Source organism: Mus musculus, chromosome 6, assembly GCF_000001635.26.
Source record: "Mus musculus strain C57BL/6J chromosome 6, GRCm38.p6 C57BL/6J".
Lineage (NCBI taxonomy): Eukaryota > Metazoa > Chordata > Mammalia > Rodentia > Muridae > Mus > Mus musculus.
Genome location: NC_000072.6, coordinates 106,648,396 through 106,667,676, shown reverse-complemented (window position 1 = coordinate 106,667,676; position 19,281 = coordinate 106,648,396). Strand labels below are relative to the sequence as shown.

Below are 19,281 nucleotides of genomic sequence, written 5' to 3'. Positions count from 1 at the left end.
CTATCTCATGTCTGGGAGATGCAGATGCAATGTATCATTTGCAACTGTGTTGACTTAAATGGCTTAGCTTCTTCCATATTTCATTCACACTTCATTCTAGAAGTCTTTGACAGATAACAGCACCCAGCATGCAGTATGGTACCTGTATTGACTGCTTGCCAGCCCACGGAGAATGGAGTCCTAGCTTGGATAACATACATGGTGATGGGGCTGTGGTTGTCAGGTCCTGGTCTCCAAGAAAGCTGAGCAGTGGTGTCTGTGATTTCATCTATGGTCACAGCCTCAGGAGGACCTGGAGGACCTAAGAGAGGGCAAGGCATTCAGAATTAGATAGCATACTCAAATGTCCAAGTATATGACCTACTTACTTAAACGGGGTACTGAATCACTCAATCATTTGTTTAACTATCTACATGCCTGTCAGAGACCATCCCGTGAGAAAGTGATCCCTTCACAATCTCCTTGACAAGTCAAAGGGCCTTGTGCTAAGAGCTGGTTGCCACCCCCTTCCTCCTTATTCCCTTCCTAACACCTAAGGCTGTAAAATTTGAACAGTCCCCTCTTCCCTATCTCTTCCTGAGTTCCCCTGACATCCAAGGACATGAGCTGTGCCTGAGGCCCGCTTGACTCCCAAGGCTGTTGAGGAGGATCAAGGCTCTGGAGATAAGATGCAAAGTACCTGCTGCTTGGCGCCTGACTTCAGCCCCCATGTCAGCAGTTGTCCTTTCCCTTGTTCTTTGTGTAACTCTCCCTCGACCCCTCCCCTATTTTCCGAGATGTATGCTTTATAAGGAAAGCACCTCAGCTTAATAAAGGAGACCTTGATAGGTTCAATCTACTTGGTCCTCCAGCTCTCTTTCTTTTCCTCCCATTTCCTTCCAGGTTTGTGGTCCCCCTCGCACCCATGAATAACTGAATCCCGCGGGTCGGGATACATGCCCATTCCATAATTTCTTTTTAAAAAAATCTAATGGGTAACAAGAACATAGTTTAACTTTGAAACACCTGTTGCTTCCTTGCAGAGGCTCACAGAATATAGGGGAAAACAGAAATAGGCAAAGAAAAAATTACAATGGAATGTTCTGATGATGTTGGGAGAGAATATTGGAGCACCATCTGCCATCTACACTGCATTCAGCAAAGGGACTACTGTGAAAATGGTCAGTTCTCAAGAGTCATAAGACCATCTTCCTCTTTGAAGTAATTCCAAAACTGGGTTGGAGTCTAACATCCCTCAGGATGTTAGTTTCTATAAATAATACCTATATTTTTCTACTTATCTTTCTGATGGTTATTGCTTCTCTACTTCCATATACTTAAACCATTGAAAAGGGAAGAAATCCTATTTAAATGGCAGTCTGGAGATCATACACAGAGGGATAGAAAAACAATTAGGAGGTGAAACATCAATAGAGTCAAAGGAAAGACCCAAAACTTTCCTAGTTGCCAGTATTAGAAGCTGTGGCCAGACAGTTAAATGTGCTTTTTAAAATGTAGCTTAGATATCACCAATTTATCACCTTGAAATAGAAGGTGATGATGAGTGTATTAGGTGCTAAAGCCTTACTTGTTGGGCAGACATAAGGAGAGATTCCTAAGAAGTTTTTTTTTTTTTCTGATACCTAAATTAGCAATCAAATATATTGTCAAAAGATTACTGGGCTGTGCCGCAGGGACAAGGTAAAAAGGACACCTCTAATGGAGTAGGGGAAAATAATGGAAATTCCCCAGGTAAGATTCTGTTTGGAAATCTCCTTCACCTTTATGAACACCTTGCATTCTCTCTGCTTCTTTAAAAATCACTTTTATAGACTCACAGGTGAGGCTAAACTTATCTTCTTTCCCCCACTCCTGAATGAAATGCCTGCAAATGTGTATGTTGGAACTGATTAATTTTCCATGGTGACATTTCAGCAAGCCAGTCTAATGTCATCTAGTCAGACCTGAGGTGACCTTTGGTCTTTTCTCCTAATAACCAGGCAAAGTCCAGAAGACAATCTATGCTCCTTTGTATCAGACCAGCATTCTCCTCCTGGTATTTCTACCCTTTTTCTTTATGAATGTTGTTCAAGAGCCTTTAGAATCTCCCACAAATAGAAAAGTGTTCCCTTTAAACCACTCACAGAATTAAATCAATAGGAGCCATCTGAGTCCCTTTGTGGCCACTGTGTAGGAAGCAAATGAAGGGGTGGTAAGGGCCTGGCACTAGAGGGAGGAAGATGCTTTCGGGGACCCTCTCATCCTTCATCTTCTTGTCACTATCCCCACCAGTGCATAGCTGTGCTCTTAGGGACTGTTTACTTTGTTGTTGGAAAATTGGACCCCTCTTTCAACAACAACGACAACAGCAACTACAAAATGTCCCCTGAACAAAACACGAGATTTTTTTTTTTTTTTTTTTTTTTTGTTATAGCACAAGGACAACTATTTTGATGCTGGTGTCTGCCTCTTGCTCAGGGAAGGGTGGCCTTGCTGGTGGCCATGAGACAGTTGCAGATTAGGTAAAGCAGACATCAGGGAATTAAAGGTTCCAGAGTCAACATACAAACCCATACTCGTTCTAAATATAAAAACCTCTTAAGGGCAGTGGAATACATTTCTGTCTCCTCACAGCAATGTGGATGAAAGATGCAAGGACAGAGCAGGAGGAGATAAGATGAAAGATTGTGGCTTTAAGTGTCATATTAATTTATTGGCCTTATTAACTGATTAGGCTAGAGTTTCTTTTAGACTGCGTTTGCAAATTCCTTTTGGTATGCAATGCTATTTTCTGGGAAATGAAGTATACAATATCATTTAAGAACTTCAAGTACTACTGATTTAAATATTTATTAGTCTAATTTATTGGTTTTTAAACTGCTGATCTGAACATTATCCTAATTAAGTAGAGGATAAATTACCAGCAACAGAATTCCTTTGTCCCTAAGGGGAGAGTAGATCAGCTCTGGTGTGTTTTTAAAATGGAAATAAACACATTTCTATACATTATTCTGTGGGCAGATCTACCTAAGTTGAAAATATAATATTCAATTTTTTTATCTGACCTTTAACTTTATGGCTCACGTTCTTGTTCTTTTAAGGCAATTAACAGGCAGCTAAAGCAGCCATAATGAGAATGCAGTATTTCTTTAACCTCTCTTGACAATTGAGTTGCTAATTCCTGTGCATTTCCCCCTCACATCTGCTCAGGGCATACAGCAACACTTTGTATTGATTCTCAAAATAGCTTATTCCCTGTGCACTCAGATTCACCCTGCCTCTGATCCTGAGCCAGGGTTTGTATTTTAGGCTCAGGTGGCCAGCCAAAAATCTCCATCACCAACATTAGGGATCCTGATTAATGAGTTTGGGGGCCTGAGATTATCTTGATGCTCTGGGTTGGCTTTTGTTTGTTTGCTCCTTTGTTTAGCAGAGTTGGGTGTGGAGCCCAAGGCTTTAATGCTGGCTGGGCAAATGCTATACAATGCAGTTATGCCTTCAGCCTGATTGCAAGTTTAAGACTTAAATGATAGACAAACCGACAAAAACCTGTTGGGTACACAGTTTCACAGAGTTTTTAACTTCCATTGAATTTTCTTTTCTTTTGATGGGTTAGAGATGGCTCAATGGTTAAGAACACTGGCTGCTCTTCGCAGGACCCATGCTCAAATCTCCGAAATCTTACAGTAGCTCACAACCATCTCTTACTCCTGGGGAAATCACTGGGATCACCCGCCCTCTTCAGGTCTCTAAGAGTACTGCATGTACCCGACAACTCCCATTTTCTTTTTGCTGTTGGTTACTTAGATGGTGGTGGCACACATCTGTAAACTTCAGCATTCAAGAGGTTGAGGCAAGAAGATTGTGAGTTGGAAGCAAGTTCCTCTTTAAAAATATCTTAAAACCTTACATTTCTTTTATAAGCTGATCTGAATTCTGGAGTTTTCTCCAGCTAGTGGACTCATTTACGGTAGTCATCTCTGCACAGTTTAAGTTAGTCATAAGAGTCTCCTCAGGGTCAATGTTCAGTAAGGAAATGCGCTTCTATTCACTACATCCCAAGCAAGTTGGTGTTTGTCTCCTTATCAAGTTATATTTTAAAACCAAGGAACATGGACCAGGAATCCAATTGTGTTAAGAGAATCCTGGATGCTTGTGAGAACACTCCAAGAAAAACAAAACAAAACAACAACAACAACAACAACAACAACAACAACAAAAGAGTCTTGTGACCTCAGCGTCTTCAACAAAAATTGTTCTTAGAATGTGTTTTCCAAGGTGTAGCATATAGGAATGGGTTTACTTCAGATTTCTCACTATTGCTTGTTGGTGTTATTCAATTAAATGTTTATATGCTTCTATGGAAAAAAAATATTTTTGCCATGTGTGACTTGTCCTTGTGATTGAATACAGCTTGAACCCATGAGAACTTTACTTAGGTGACATTTTCCAACTCTCAGAGTATAAGCTGTCTGATGCACTGAATAAAGTTGGCTATTGTGTGAGTCCTTTGGTTTGCCTCATTTGTCAACTCCATTCTCTGAGATCCTACTGTCTCCAGAGTAGTAAACACAGCCCCAATAATTTTAGGGGAAAGGAGTTTACTTAAGCCTCTGTTACACTACTCGCCTAAAACACTAACACGGTTCAGTTCGGGTGAAACACAAAAGGGCTAGTTGAATTACTTTTCAAACTAATGGTTTTTGTTAATCTAAAGTTATTCTAGAACACCTGTCAACTCAGTAGTCATAACTTGGGCATCCAATTCAACATGAGAACTGGACTTTCTCAGTGTACTTTCTGGTTATCCATTTTTTTTCATGAAAAATACATGTGCAGAAAATTTATATAGACTGTTAATCACTATGCACTATGGTTAACTTATGCTGTTTTAACATAATTCAAAACCACTGAGGTTTTATGTTGCTGTGGTAGAGTACATACCATATAAATATTGAAAGGGCAAAAAGCAAGCAATAAGAAATAAAAATAAAAGTTGGATACCTCTTACAATCAGGTCCGCAGCAACAGAGAGTTTGTCTACACTTGTTTGGACCATGCAGACATACTTCCCAGCATGCTTCAGTTGGATGTTTCGGATCATCAAATCACCAGCTGAATCCTGCTGATAAAGTAGAGGAAAGTGGCTACAATTACTTTTTAATGAGCCCTAAATATCATTATCACATGAAGGACACTATGACTAATGGATTTATTTTACACCAGCTGATGAGAACATTAGTGATGCATGCCACGGCTATTAGAACTAGGGGAGCCAGCCTGAGAGATAAGAACACCAATGTTGTCAGAGAGCTTATCTTCAACAGGAGCTCAGGTGTCTGGATCAGTCTGCTACCCGTCCTGGCATCACTCAAAGTTACACAATGCAGCTTTTGATCGAGCCTTATGGGTTCCCTTCAGCCTGTTTCTCAGCCTATTTCCTGTACTAGCATTATGAGACTTTGAAATTCTATATTTGGAAAGAGTAGGTGAACCTCCATTTAGAGGCATCTGCATTTTTTCAGCAGCACCCTGTCTTGCAGCCAGCATTTTGATTGCTCTCAGGTTTGAATTAAAGGATTCTGAAGGCCAGACTCTCTAAGGAAATCTTGAATCATCTAGTGTGGAATAGTGCTAATTTGTTTTCCAAATGCCAAATGCATGTTTGATTAGCAGATGAATAGGACTAATTACATCCTTGTGTAGATGCCTATGTGCCCTGCATCTATTTCTCCACTGCTTACCAGAAAACCACTTTTTATAAATACAATGTGATGTCTCCACAAGAATGTTCTACCCTAGAGTTTTGTTTCACAGCCTTGATATTGACAAGCTTGGAGAGTAAGGATGTGACCACTTCATGGGTTAGACTAGAATTTTTTTTTTCTGAATCCAAACTACAGACCAAGAGGTTGACACAGACTTTGAAGTTGCTATTTCTCCAAAGAGTGACTCTCTGTAGAATTTTGTGTACACCGAGGACTTTCTAGTGCTTTAACTATGTTAACACACTCAGTTCCAACATGTTCTGTGTGGCAGGTAGACTTGTTAGCTTATTTACAAATGAGAAAACTCTAACATAAGAAGGATAGACAACTGTAAGTCATGTATGCAGCAAACAACAGTTCTGATCTCTCTTGTTTTCTGTGTGTATGTATATATGTAAAGTCTAGACATGTTTGTGTATGTGCTGGTACATGTATGTGGAATGTGCATGTGTAGAAGAGTACAACCCTATTTGTCATTCCTTAAGCATTATCCCCATTGTCATTTGACACAAGGTCTCCTACTGGCCTAAAACTTGACAAGTAGATGAGGCTGGCTGGCAGACCAGCCAAGGGAATCTGCCTTTTTCTGTCTCCTCTAATTGGGGTCCAAACATGTGCTACTATGGCTGAGTTTTCTTTGAGTTCCTGGGATTGAATTTAGATCCCCATGTTCAACAGACCAGCCCCAACCCTTCTTATTGATAGTAGTTATATACTCCCCTCCAGAAAAGAACTTATTCCTACTTGAAAGCAACAAGTCCTTATTTTCTTTTTTTGTTTCAGTAAAACAGGTCGCATTCATATTTACTTGGGGCAAAGAAGAAGTCAGGAGGTCCAATTGTTGCAACTAGGATTAGAAGAAGAAAGACAGGAGTATGTCCTGGAAGCAGAGACTCAGTTTGGAGACTTAGTTGTTTGGGGCCCATGCCTGCTGTGTGATTTCATCTAAGAATCTTAATCTGTCTGCCTCTCAATTTATTGACCTTCCAAAGAAGGATGCCTTCCCCACTGTGCAATGTTGTGAGAATCAAATGAGTCTGGATATCTATGTGAAATCCATTCACAAACTATGAATCATAAAGTAAATTTAAACTTTTCTTATTGATGGCCATGATCAATTTTCTTTGTGAGAAAATCATGTCAAAGACCTTATGCCTAATTCAAGAAGAGCTCAGATATTCTTTTAATCTGAAAGTTCTTTTATTTAAAACCCTTGTGTTCTCATCCAATTCTACTATTTACTGACCATATCTCAGTATAAAAAATGGGAAAATAGTTACTAGCCTATTTCATAGGGTTTTTGTGAGCATTGAGGAGCTAATATGTAATAAGGAGATAATTGATAAATGATTATGCCCCTCGTAGGTAAAGAGAATCAGCATTCTGAACCTTAGATAGTTCACATGATGGGCCTTTAAGTAGCGATTTAAATAACAACTAAGCCCCATAAAGGAAATGTTTACAGAGGGGTGATTTTAGGGTAGTTGACATACATACTTTAAAATGGAAGCTATATTGATTTTAAGGTAGAAGCCATATTGATTTGGTTGTTGTTTTTTATTTTATGTACATTGGTGATTTGACTACATGGATATCTGTGTAAGAGTGTCAGATCCCCTGGGACAGGGGTTACAGACAGTTGTGAGCTGCCATGTGGATGCTGGAAATTGAACCTGGGTCCTCTGGAAGATCAGCCAGTGCTCTTAATTGCTGAACCATCTCTCTAGCCCTCACCATTTAAAAACCCCTATTAAAAATCACCATATTTGTGTCTGTGGATGGAAGGCAAGATGTGCTTGCAGACAGGAACCTGGTATGGCTATCATCTGAGAGGCTCTGCCAGAACCTGGCTAAGACAGATGCAGATACTCACAGCCAACCATTGGACTGAACCTGGAAACCCGAATGGAAGAGTTAGGGGAAGGGCTGAAGGAGCTGAAGGGGATCACAACCTCATAGGAAGAACAACAGCATCAATTAATTGGGCCCCTCAGAGCTTCCAGGGACTAAACCACCAACCAAAGAATATATATGGGCTGGTCCATGACTCCCACTATATATGGAGCAGAGGATTGCTTCATCTGTCATCAGTGGGAAGGGATGCCCTTGGTTCTGTGGAGGTTTGATGCCCTAGAGAAGGGGAGTGCTAGAGGGGTGAGGTGGGAGTGACTGTATTGGTGGAGGAGCACCCTCTTAGAGGCAAAGGGGAGGGGATGGGATGGGGATGGGATGGGAGGGGAGACCAGGAAGGGGAATAACATTTGAAATGTAAACAAATAAAATGACTAATAAGAAATCACTATATTAATTTTAAGGTAGGAGCTATGTTGATTTTAAGGTGGAAGCTCTACTGGAATTAGCTATTCTTAAATTTTGGTGAGATTTATAGCTTTGAGATCGAACTGAAAAAAAAATTTAAAGTAAGGATTGAATTAGTCTCACAGAGTGAGGCTGTTCTCTCCTTTAGAGAGACCAAACTATTCCTGAGGCCTACATTTATGTTCATACCAGAAAGAAGAAAAGACTAGCAGGGTATTTAACCCCTATTCCAACTGGGGTTCCTGTTCTGTTCTGAAAGAACATGGGAGGACATCGGAGAATACCACTAACAGTAACAGAACAATAGCTTTCCTCAAAACCCAATAGGCTGAATCTGTCCAGCATTGTTTCATTATGTTGACTTGGGAAGCACAAATGTGAATGGGGCTGAGTTCAGAATAGCACACAGTTTCCTCCTCAACTGTGAAATCTTAAAATTATTACCATGGGCGACACTGGTGGCTAACTTTCTTCCCTCTCTTCGTTTGTAGCAGTAGTGAGGAGAAAAATGGAAAGTTTATATGGAAAGAAAACAAAAGCTATATTTAATTATCATCATCATCAAGACAAGGTCTTCCTATTGAGAGCAGGATGCATTATACCCCACTACATAGCCCAAGCATGTATGAAACTCAGATCCTGAATGCTGGTATTACAGGTGTGTCTCACTACAGATGGTTGAATGAGAGTCCTTCTGTATATGATAAGATTCCTTGGTTCTTTGCTTCATTAAGATGCTTCCTCTACATCTCAGCTGAAAAAGTACAAAATGGCTACTAGGTTTGATTGGCCAGGGCTCTTTTCTATTTTCTTTTCTTAAAATTCTAAGTTTTATTTGCATATCATGTGTATTTGACTACTGTCTTTTTTCTTTTCTTTCTTTCTTTTTTTTTTTTTTTTTTTTTTTTTTTTTGTCTTTTCGAGACAGGGTTTCTCTGTGTAGCCCTGGCTGTACTGGAACTCACTTTGTAGACCAGGCTGACCTCGAACTCAGAAATCCGCCTGCCTCTGCCTCTGCTGGGATTAAAGGCGTGAGCCACCACACCCAGCTTCTGTCTTTTTTTTTTTTTTAAATAGGATATTTTCTTTATTTACATTTCAAATATTATTCCATTTCCTGGTTTCCCCCTTGAAAATCCCCTATCCCATTTCCCCTCCCCTGCTCAACAACCAACCCATTCCCACTTCCTTGTCCTAGCATTCCCCTACATTGGGGCATCGAGACTTCATAGGACCGAGGGCCTCTCCTCACATGGATGTTCCACAAGGCTATTCTCTGCTAAATATGGGGCTGGAGCCATGGGTCCCTCCATGTGTACTCTTTGGTTGGTGGTTTAGTTCCTGGCAGCTCTGGGGGTACTGGTTGGTTCATATTGTTGTACCTACTACCGGGTTGCAAACCCTTTCAGCTCCTTCAGTCCTTTCTCTAGCTCCTCTATGGTTGCTTTCATAGCTCCAATGGTTGGTTGAGAGCATCCACCTCTGTATTTTTCAGGCACTGGCAGAGCCTCTCAGGCTCCTGTCAGCAAGTACTTCTTGGCATCCACAATAATGTCTGGGTTTGGTAACTGTATTTGTGATGGATTCCCGGGTGTCGGTGGTTGGGGGTGGGGGGTGGGGATCAGTCTCTAGATGGCCCTTCCTTTAGTCTCTGCTCCACACTTTGTCTCTGTATTTCCTCTAATGGGTATTTTGTTCCTCCTTCTAAGAAGGACCAAAGTACTCACACTTTGGTCTTCCTTCTTCTTGAGCTTCATGTGGTCTGTGAATTGTATCTCGGGTATTCCAAGCTTCTGGGCTAATATCCACTTATCAGTGAGTGCATACCATACATATCCTTTTGGGTCAGAGCTACCTCACTCAGGATGATATTTTCTTAATTGCTGAACCATCTCTCTAGCCCTCACCATTTAAAAACCAGACAGGAGCCTGGTATGGCTATCATCTGAGAGGCTCTGCCAGCACCTGACTTATCTCTATATAAATGGATAGTTCCATCCATTTGCCTAAGAATTTCATGAAGTCATTGTTTTTAATAGCTGTGTAAATGTACCACATTTTCTGTATCCATTCCTCTGTTGAGGGACATCTGGGTCCTTTCCAGCTTCTGGCTATTATTCATCAATCATCAATCCATGCTAATTGGCTACTGCTCATGAGATTCTCAGAAATCTTAATTTTTATATTGATTTTGCCCATGAATCTGGTTTTAAATTGAAAAACAACTATTTAGTTTAGTTGAGAAAGGGCTTTCTCAACATATACTGCCCTGTTATTACAGTTAATATTACTCTTCTTTCAGAGAAAGCAGCCATTAGAGTTTTAAATGTATTTCTTTTGTGATAAGTATGAGGCTGAGTATATTTTTAGACTTTAAGGTATTTGATGTCAACAATGCTTTAATGAAGTAGACTATCTCTCACTTTGGTGGTTTGAATATGATTGGCCCCTGGAAAATGGTACTATTAGGAAGTATGGCCTTATTAGAATAGGTGTGGCCTTGTTGAAGGCAGCGTGTCAAGGTTTCCTAGTGCTCAAGTTCTGCCCTATGTAGAAGAAAGCCTCCTCCTAGCTGTCTGCAGAAGAGAGTCTACTTCTGAATGCCTTCAGATCAAGATATAGAACCCCCAGCTCCTTCGCTAGCACCATGTATATCTGCCTGCAGCCTGCCATGCCTTTTTTCAATGCCTTTTATAACAGTTGCCTTGGTCATGGTGTCTCTTCACAGCAATAAAAGCCAAACCAAGACACTCACTAATCTCGGCCATGTGAAAGAGATCCAGAATGTTTAATAATAGTGATCTCATCTAGCCTTACTCAACCAATCTTCCAAGAGAGAATCGCTAACAAACAGAGACAGCCACTGGTGTAATGACTTAGCTTCTCTCCTGTGTATCCAAAGTGACATTATTTATATATCATCCTTGGGGGGATTGAGAGAATAGTCACTCAAATCTCTTTTAATGTTCTGCAAGTCAAACGCTAACAAACTAAGCATGCATGTAATGGGCAGAATTATTAATAGTTATGTTGAAAATATATTCCCAATATATCTCATAGACAGAGTTGTTAATTTCAGGGGATCTATCTAAAGGGGCACACAGAGGGTGAGATAGGCAGATCAGTAAATCACATTTCTATAGCAGTTAAGGGAGGAAAGACCCTTTCAAATTTTAGTCTCAGTTTTATACCCTGGTACTTTCTAGTTAGTCCTTCCAAGAAAGTGGTCATCAGAGCGAATATACATTACCAATGGGAATGCAGAACTGTGATAATGCAGAAAAATAATTGTGGAAAATGTTTGTGGTAGAATAAATTGTTTCTAGATTTAACCTTATCTTGGCACATATTCAATGATTATATATATATTGTCCTGAAAAGTAAGGCATTTCAAAAATTGAATCATTTGGATTCAGACTCCATGGAGATGGTAAATCACCTCAGCGTATTTGCAAAATCAAGAGAGCAAGTACCAACTTTATGATAAGGAGTCTCCCATAGGACCACAGAGGAATAGAATTGCTGCCTAAGGCATACAAGGAAACTATCTTTAGGACTATCATTAACCCTCTGGTGGTATGTTTTATGATATGGGAGTAGAGCTTGTGGTGTGAGGTTCAAAGCTGAGGCATTTCATTTAGCAGATGTGGAGAAAAGGCATTTTACATAACTCCTACGAACCCTAGTATCCTCCACACACAGCATCAAACAACTTACTTGACATCAGGTTTGCTATGTGTGCTACATATGACATCATTTATGTAATAAGGAATGTAGAAAAGAGCAGAAATTAATCAAGCGTTCTGTGAAATAAGATGCTACCACAATGACTTTACATTTGTTTCCAAGTAAATCCAAACAAATTAATTTGGGTCACTTTACAGAACCTTTGGTATACTGTTTCCTATGGATAGTATGACATTAATACTTACCCCTCCAACTCTTTCAAAGTGGTCTCCATCCTTGTCAAAGTCTATCAAGTGTCCATTAAATGTCCACGTAAACACAATGTCCAGGGAGTGATCATGTGTTACCTGGCATGGAAGAACAATGCTTTCTCCTACAGTGACATCCATGCTGGAAGGAGGAACCATCACCTTTGTTGGGTCTGGAATTTGAAAGGAAACAAGAACTGTGGATGCAGCTCAGAAGTAAAGCACTCTCCCTGTGTACATACAAAAAAAAACCTACATTCAATCTCCAGCACCACCAAACTCCTCCTAGCCCTCCACAAAAACAAACAAACAAATAACAGCAACAACAACTAACTTTATGTGGCAGTGTAGAACCTAGAACAGAAGGGAAGTAGTTGGTTTGGTGATCTTTCTCTCTCTCTCTCTCTCTCTCTCTCTCTCTCTCTCTCTCTCTCTCTCTCTCTTTCTCTCTCTCTCTCTCTTTATCTCTCTCTATCTCTCTTCCTTCCTTCCTTTCTTTTTTTTATTAAATATCTTTATTTACTTACATTCCAAATGTTGCCCCCTTCTTGTTCCCCTGCCCCCGAGTTCTTCACCCCATCCCACTCCTCTCTGCTTTTGAGAAGGTGTTACCCTACCCACCCACCACCACTTCACCCTGACCTGCATCCCCCTTCCCTGGGGCATCTAGCTTCTACAGAATTAGGCACAGCCTTTCCCACTGAAGCCAGATAAGGCAGTCCTCTGCTAAATATGTGCTGGGAGCCAAGTACCAGCCAATATATGCTCTTTGGTTGGTGGCTTAGTTTCTGGGAGCTCTGAGGGGTATGAGTTAGGTAATATTGTTAATATTAATTAATTTGTTAACATTCTTCCTATGGGGTTGCAATCCTCTATGGTTCCTTCAGTCCTTTCCCTAACTCTTCCACAGGAGTCCTAGACTTCAGTTCAATGCTTGGCTCTAAGTATCTGCATCTGTCTCAGTCAGCTGCTGGTAAAGCCTGTCAGAGTCAACTGAAAATATTTACGTGCAGAAAGGATTCTAAGAATTTCTGCCTCAGGATACAAACAGTATTGAAGAAGTAATTAACTTACTGCTACAGGAAGATCCTAGCCAGTGATGCCTAAAATGTTGCCTTAAGGGGTAAGCCTACACACCAAACTTAGGAGAGTCAAATGACCAGGCTCTATTCCCTGACAATGTCTGGGTCAGCAGCAAAGAGTCTTCTCATACACCAAAGTCTACAGGCATTTGAAATTGTTTTTTTTTTCCTTTGTTTAACTTCTCTCCTTTTGTGTTGGACATTGAACCCTTGGCTTTGCATACCTTACAGCACTGAGCCACATTCCCAGCACACTCAGGGATCTTGTACAGAATTTATTTATGTATTTATTTTTTGTTAATAAAATCTAATGCCTGTTAACTAGGGACCAGAGGGGTTTCTCACACAAAGGATCATGCTGGCCGAGTTGTAGTACTGACAACAGCTAATTCATTAATTTAGTGCTTGTTGCCAATTCATGCTCTGAGCTCTGAAGTAGCAACAATCAATGTAAAGTAAGTCGTGCATGTCCACACACCAGAGAGGTCTCCCAGGGACCAGAGAAGATTAAACTAAGGAGCTTGAAAACCTCATTAGGTCCTTGGTTTTTATCAATGTTTACTTCTTCAGCACTCTCGTTTACTGTGTTATGAATTCTGATGCTTCTACTTGATTAATTTCCTTAAATTTGAATACAACCGCTGTACACAAATAAACAGATGGCTTCTTGTGAAAACAAACTGTCTCCCTTCCTTTGGTTTTAATTCATCATGATCACGAAGGACCTGTATTTATGACTTCTGTTTTGACAAGTCACTCTCACTATTGTTCTGTGCACAGAAGTCTCAGAAGCAATTACAACTCACGATGCTGTTTGAATCTGATTGCTATTAAGTGACAACAGTAAGTAGGACCAAAGACACCCTCCAACATCCATTCTGTGCTTGTTTCCTGTTTCCACCATGGAGAGCGACAAAGCCAGGAATCTAGAACACAGGCTGACTGACACTTCTTTACTACCCACTTAAGCTATTAAGAGTTTATGGAAATTATTTTATTTTCTGCACTCTTTTCTAGATAAACCAACTCCTTTGTTTAAAAGAATTTAACAACCACAGAAACAGTTAATCATTAGACAACTAGATTAACAAATAGGTGTGCACATGAGATAACATATACCCAAGCCATTTTCTGTGTGTACTTGATGGGTGAAAATCTATTCTGAATGAGAGATATTGTCCATTGAGATAAGTGGTTTTGGTTATAAAACAGAGATGCTCACACAGTCATGGTTATTGTAGCACTACCCACAATCACCAGATTACAAAATCAGCCTTGATGTCCATCAGCAGATGAATGGGGAAAGAATAAAGAAAATGTGGGATGGAGTTTTGGCCATAAAAACAGGAAGAAATTACATTATTTGAAGAGAAATGGATAAAACAAAAACCCAACATGTGAAGTGACATAAGCCAGTTGAAGAAAGACAGTTATCCATATGTTGTCTCTTGTGTATGGAATTTAGATTTAATAACAATAATATGTAGAAGGCTGGGTATTGTGGTGCACTTCTTTAATCTCAGCACACAGTAGGCAGAGGCAGGAGGATCTCTATGAGTTTAAGGCTAGTTTGGTCTACATGGTGAATTCCAGGCAGGGCTGGTGTATCTATGTCATCTATATCTCACATATATGTTTTATATGTATATGTATATATATATATATATATAGTTGATAATATATACTCAAATATTATATTCAAATAATATATTGAAAATATATGTATACATACATATATTTTCAATATATAACATACATGTGATATGTATTTATGTATATACACATATGATATGTTGTGGAAAGGAAAGGAAGCATAAGGAAGGCTGGGAAGGATATGAGAGGGTAACTTACCAATGCCCATAATGTACATGTATAAAATTGCCACAATAAAATGAATAATTTTACACTGAATATACACTATTTAAAAATTATTATCATATGGGAAAATAACTCCATTTTAAAATGTTCATGTGTCTTGCTGTGAGGAAAGGGATGCATATATTTCATGCACATGCAGAGGTAAAACATTTACTTTGTGTGCCAGTCCATGCTCTCTACCCTGCTTGACAGAGTCCCTCTGTTGGTCATGTGGGCACACCTGCATGGCTGGCTGGTGAGCCTCTGAGATTTCTTTTATCTTTATATCCTGTCTCATGGTAGGAATTCTGGACTTACAGATACAAAACACACATACAGCTCTATGTGTGTTTTGGGACATAAATCTAGATTCTCATGTTTGCATGGAAGACAATTCACCTACTGAGCCATCTCCTTAAGCCCAATGATTCTAGTTTTAATGTTTTCTGCATATCATGTCTTTCACTTTGCTTTAGAATTTCTTTTCACATTGTCAATGCTAAGATAAGTGCTTATTAAGGACATGTGTGTGTGTGTGTGTGTGTGTGTGTGTGTGTGTGTGTGTGTGTGTGTGTGTGTGTGTTTACTCATTGTGAATCACTTGTGAGCAAATTTCCTAACTGTGATGGTTGTGATGGTGTGGTTTGGTAGCATTGTGTTTTCTCTTTTTAAATTTTAATTTCCTTTTTAGGAAGGAGTTTTAAGAAGTATAGGTCTCTTTAAAGGCTTGGAACTTGCCAAAGAACTCATAGCTGGTTTACTTTTAATGACTTATGGGGAAATGTACAGAGAACTGCTTTTAATAATAGCTAAATGCCACAGCAAAGGCTGTTGATAAATGATGATAATAATCCTGGGGTCACATGCTTGTGGGTAATCTCCAACACTCTGTAGATGGCCCCTATTCTTCAATAAAAATGAAATCAATGCTGGATAAACTAATTTATCAATACTTTGTAAGATATGTATCAAAAAGATGTCCTAAATATAAGAACATCAAGAATCTCGGTGACTCCAGCTGTACCATGATTTTTTTTTTTTAATCTAGGATGAAACTTAACATGGATAATAGCAAAAGGGTGCACTTTTGGAAATTAGCAACCTCAGTATATATTGCAGGATTGGCAGTGCACAAAGACAAGATGAATATTTCAGTATGTGAGGTATTCATGTAACTGCCAAAGAAAGCTAATGCAGTCTTAGGCTGCACTCATTGCTTGTGTTGTTTCAATTTGAGGAGGTCATAATCCAGCTGCATTTTGCATTAGTCAGGGAACAGCTAACCACTACTGTCCTTTGGATTCACTGACAGATTAGTAAACCCACACCCGCAAAAATCACAGAGAGTGTTCAGTACAAGAAACAGATATCAAGAGAGGTGTGATAGTAGCTTTCAAACCCATGAAAGGTTACAAGCAGAAGCTTAGTTTTGTTTTTGCCCACAGTAGAAAGGAAAGAGCAACAGCACTATTTTAGTTCTGCATAAAGAAGGGATTTCTAATCATTGGATCTTTCTAAGAGGAAAACGGGTTTCTGAGAGCATCATGAATCTTCATTTAGAGAGGTATTCAAATGGATGGAAGGACCATCAGAAATGGACACAAAGAGATGCTGATGTGTAGTCAGGCTGCACAAGGTCATCTGTTGCATCTTAGACTTGCTGGTTTTTCCCTTCCATCAGCACCAACCACACAATGGTGTCTTCCTGGCTTCTCCATCTTTACCATTTTCCTGCTTGTGGCTGAAGGGTAGCTGTGGGAAGGTATTTTGAGTTTATACAGAAAATTTCTGCCTGCATCAACTTCTCCTATGATGAATGTAAATTATGCACATATACCAGGTAACATTCTACTGTAGGGAAGAACACTCTTGTCTCTCTGATGTGATCTCTCTGTTCTATTACTGACAAAATTGACAACAACTTAGGACTACTTCTTTTATTCAACAGTTTATAGGATATCACTGTCATTATTTTAATGCTTAAAAAATGCCCCATTTTGGCCAATAGCATCCTTGGAGGTAGGGGGTCTCTGTCCTGTTGGCATTCTATCACTCAACATTTTGTTACATTCTGGTCCAAAAAGATGTTCTAGACTTCTCTTTTATGAGTGTGTGATATACACATGTGTGTACCTACAAACAGAGGAGAGAGAGAGAGAGAGAGAGAGAGAGAGAGAGAGAGAGAGAGAGAGAGAGAGAGAGAGAGAGAGAGAGAGAGGTAAAACTTACTATTTTTCAGCTAGGCCGTGCTGGGTTACTGGCACATACACATGTAGCCATATCCAGAATTTCTCTCTGGCCTGTGTGCTGTGGATTGAAATCGTGCCCTTATGCTTTCACAGCTAGTGTTTGCCAAGTGATTCCCCAGCTTATCTTACAATTCCCATTTTATATCCCTAGAATCAATCCCTTCTCTAAGGAACCCTGGTGCTTTTAGTTTAATATATTTTTGAGTAACCCAGTTAAGGACACTAAACATGCTCATTCTTAATGACATCATCTTACACAACACACACACACACACACACACACACACACACACACACACACCACACATACATAAACAAGTGCACACATATAAACGTTTATAGCTTTAAATAAATCTTATCCTACAAATAATTCTTTACTGTCTTGAGTTTCTTTTTGTGCTGTTGTCCTTACTATTAACCCCCTACCTTGCTCTCTACCTTCTCTGCATCATTCTGTGCCTATCCATGACCATTTTGTTTCCTAGATTCTGGGCCCACAGACTCATCAGTCCATAAAACTCTCCAACCATCATTCTTAATGGTCAGGCACTCTGATTTTTCCTTTGTACTAGGAAAGGAAAAGAAGAAAAGGCTGTTTAGTTTGAATTTTATTTAGCATAAAAATATTCAAAACACTCAAGAAAAATGAAGACTGAAGTGTGGACACTATGCCCCTCCTTAGAAGTGGGAACAAAACACCCTTGGAAGGAGTTACAGAGACAAAGTTTGGAGCTGAGATGAAAGGATGGACCATGTAGAGACTGCCTTATCCAGGGATCCACCCCATAATCAGCATCCAAACGCTGACACCATTGCATACACTAGCAAGATTTTATCGAAAGGACCCAGATGTAGCTGTCTCTTGTGAGACTATGCCGGGGCCTAGCAAACACAGAAGTGGATGCCCACAGTCAGCTAATGGATGGATCACAGGGCTCCCAATGGAGGAGCTAGAGAAAGTACCCAAGGAGCTAAAGGGATCTGCAACCCTATAGGTGGATCAACATTATGAACTAACCAGTACCCCGGAGCTCTTGACTCTAGCTGCGTATGTATCAAAAGATGGCCTAGTCGGCCATCACTGGAAAGAGAGGCCCATTGGACACACAAACTTTATATGCCCCAGAACAGGGGAACGCCAGGGCCAAAAAGGGGGAGTGGGCGGGTAGGGGAGTGGGGGTGGGTGGGTATGGGGGACTTTTGGTATAGCATTGGAAATGTAAATGAGCTAAATACCTAATAAAAAATGGAAAAAAAAAACCTTTATGGACTTTGTTACTAAGCAATAGCTGGAAAAAATGATTTCTCAACAGAAAAAAAAAACTCATTGATCTAACTCTTAAACCAAATATTGTATGTGTCAGATTCAGTACCAATTCAATTTAGTTTTGTTTTCAAGGAAATTATTTAGATGCAGAAATTGAATTGAAAATAAAATGATAGTGTCTAATTTCGTGATTGGTCTTCAAGTTATATAGTTGTTTCATTTTGTTTTGTTTTTTAAAAAAAAATATTCAAAACACATCATACCAGGGATTAAAGAATGGCTCATCTGCTAATGTGCTTACTCCACAAGTGTGAGGACTGTCATTAGGTGGGGGCCAACCCCATGACTTCCAGCACACAGACAAAGAATAGGATCCTTGAAGCAAGTTGACTAGTCAGACTAGCTAGATCAGCAAGCTCCGGGTTAAACTGAAAGACTCTAACTCAGATAATAAGGTGGAGAATGACCAAAGAAAATACCCAGTATCAATCTGTAGCCTTCACACATACACACACACACACACACACACACACACACACACACATACACACACACAAATGCATGTGCTTGCAAACATGTGCATCCATGCACTTGAGAACATGCATAATGAATGAATGCATGTACACACATATCTACATGAGAAGAAAAGTAGAATAAAATGCACCACCAAACACTAAAACTTAAAAGACGGTTAACACTAATTGGAGAGCAGGTACTACTAAAAAACTGACCTTTTACAATACTTATTCTAAAGAATAAACAGAATTGACTATTCCACTAAAATTTAAACAATGAGTTGATATACAAATAAATACTTATTCTCAG

At 39.7% G+C, this 19,281-nt stretch overlaps 1 protein-coding gene across 10 annotated transcripts in view; it reads right to left on the bottom strand.

Annotated features, from left to right (window-relative positions):
• Cntn4 (contactin 4) overlaps nucleotides 1-19,281 on the bottom strand; it is a 1,022,510-nt gene that overhangs the window by 32,465 nt on the left and 970,764 nt on the right. For 7 of the 10 annotated variants that reach the window (XM_006506197.3, XM_006506193.3, NM_001109749.1 and 4 more), the window contains 3 exons: nucleotides 11,999-12,174; nucleotides 4,984-5,104; nucleotides 143-301 (listed from right to left, as the gene is read on the bottom strand). In XM_006506197.3, the coding sequence (XP_006506260.1) occupies nucleotides 143-301; nucleotides 4,984-5,104; nucleotides 11,999-12,174 (456 nt within the window). The remainder of the gene's footprint in view (nucleotides 1-142; nucleotides 302-4,983; nucleotides 5,105-11,998; nucleotides 12,175-19,281) is intronic. The other 3 variants (XM_006506196.3, XM_006506198.3, NM_001364566.1) reach the window with 1 other exon arrangement.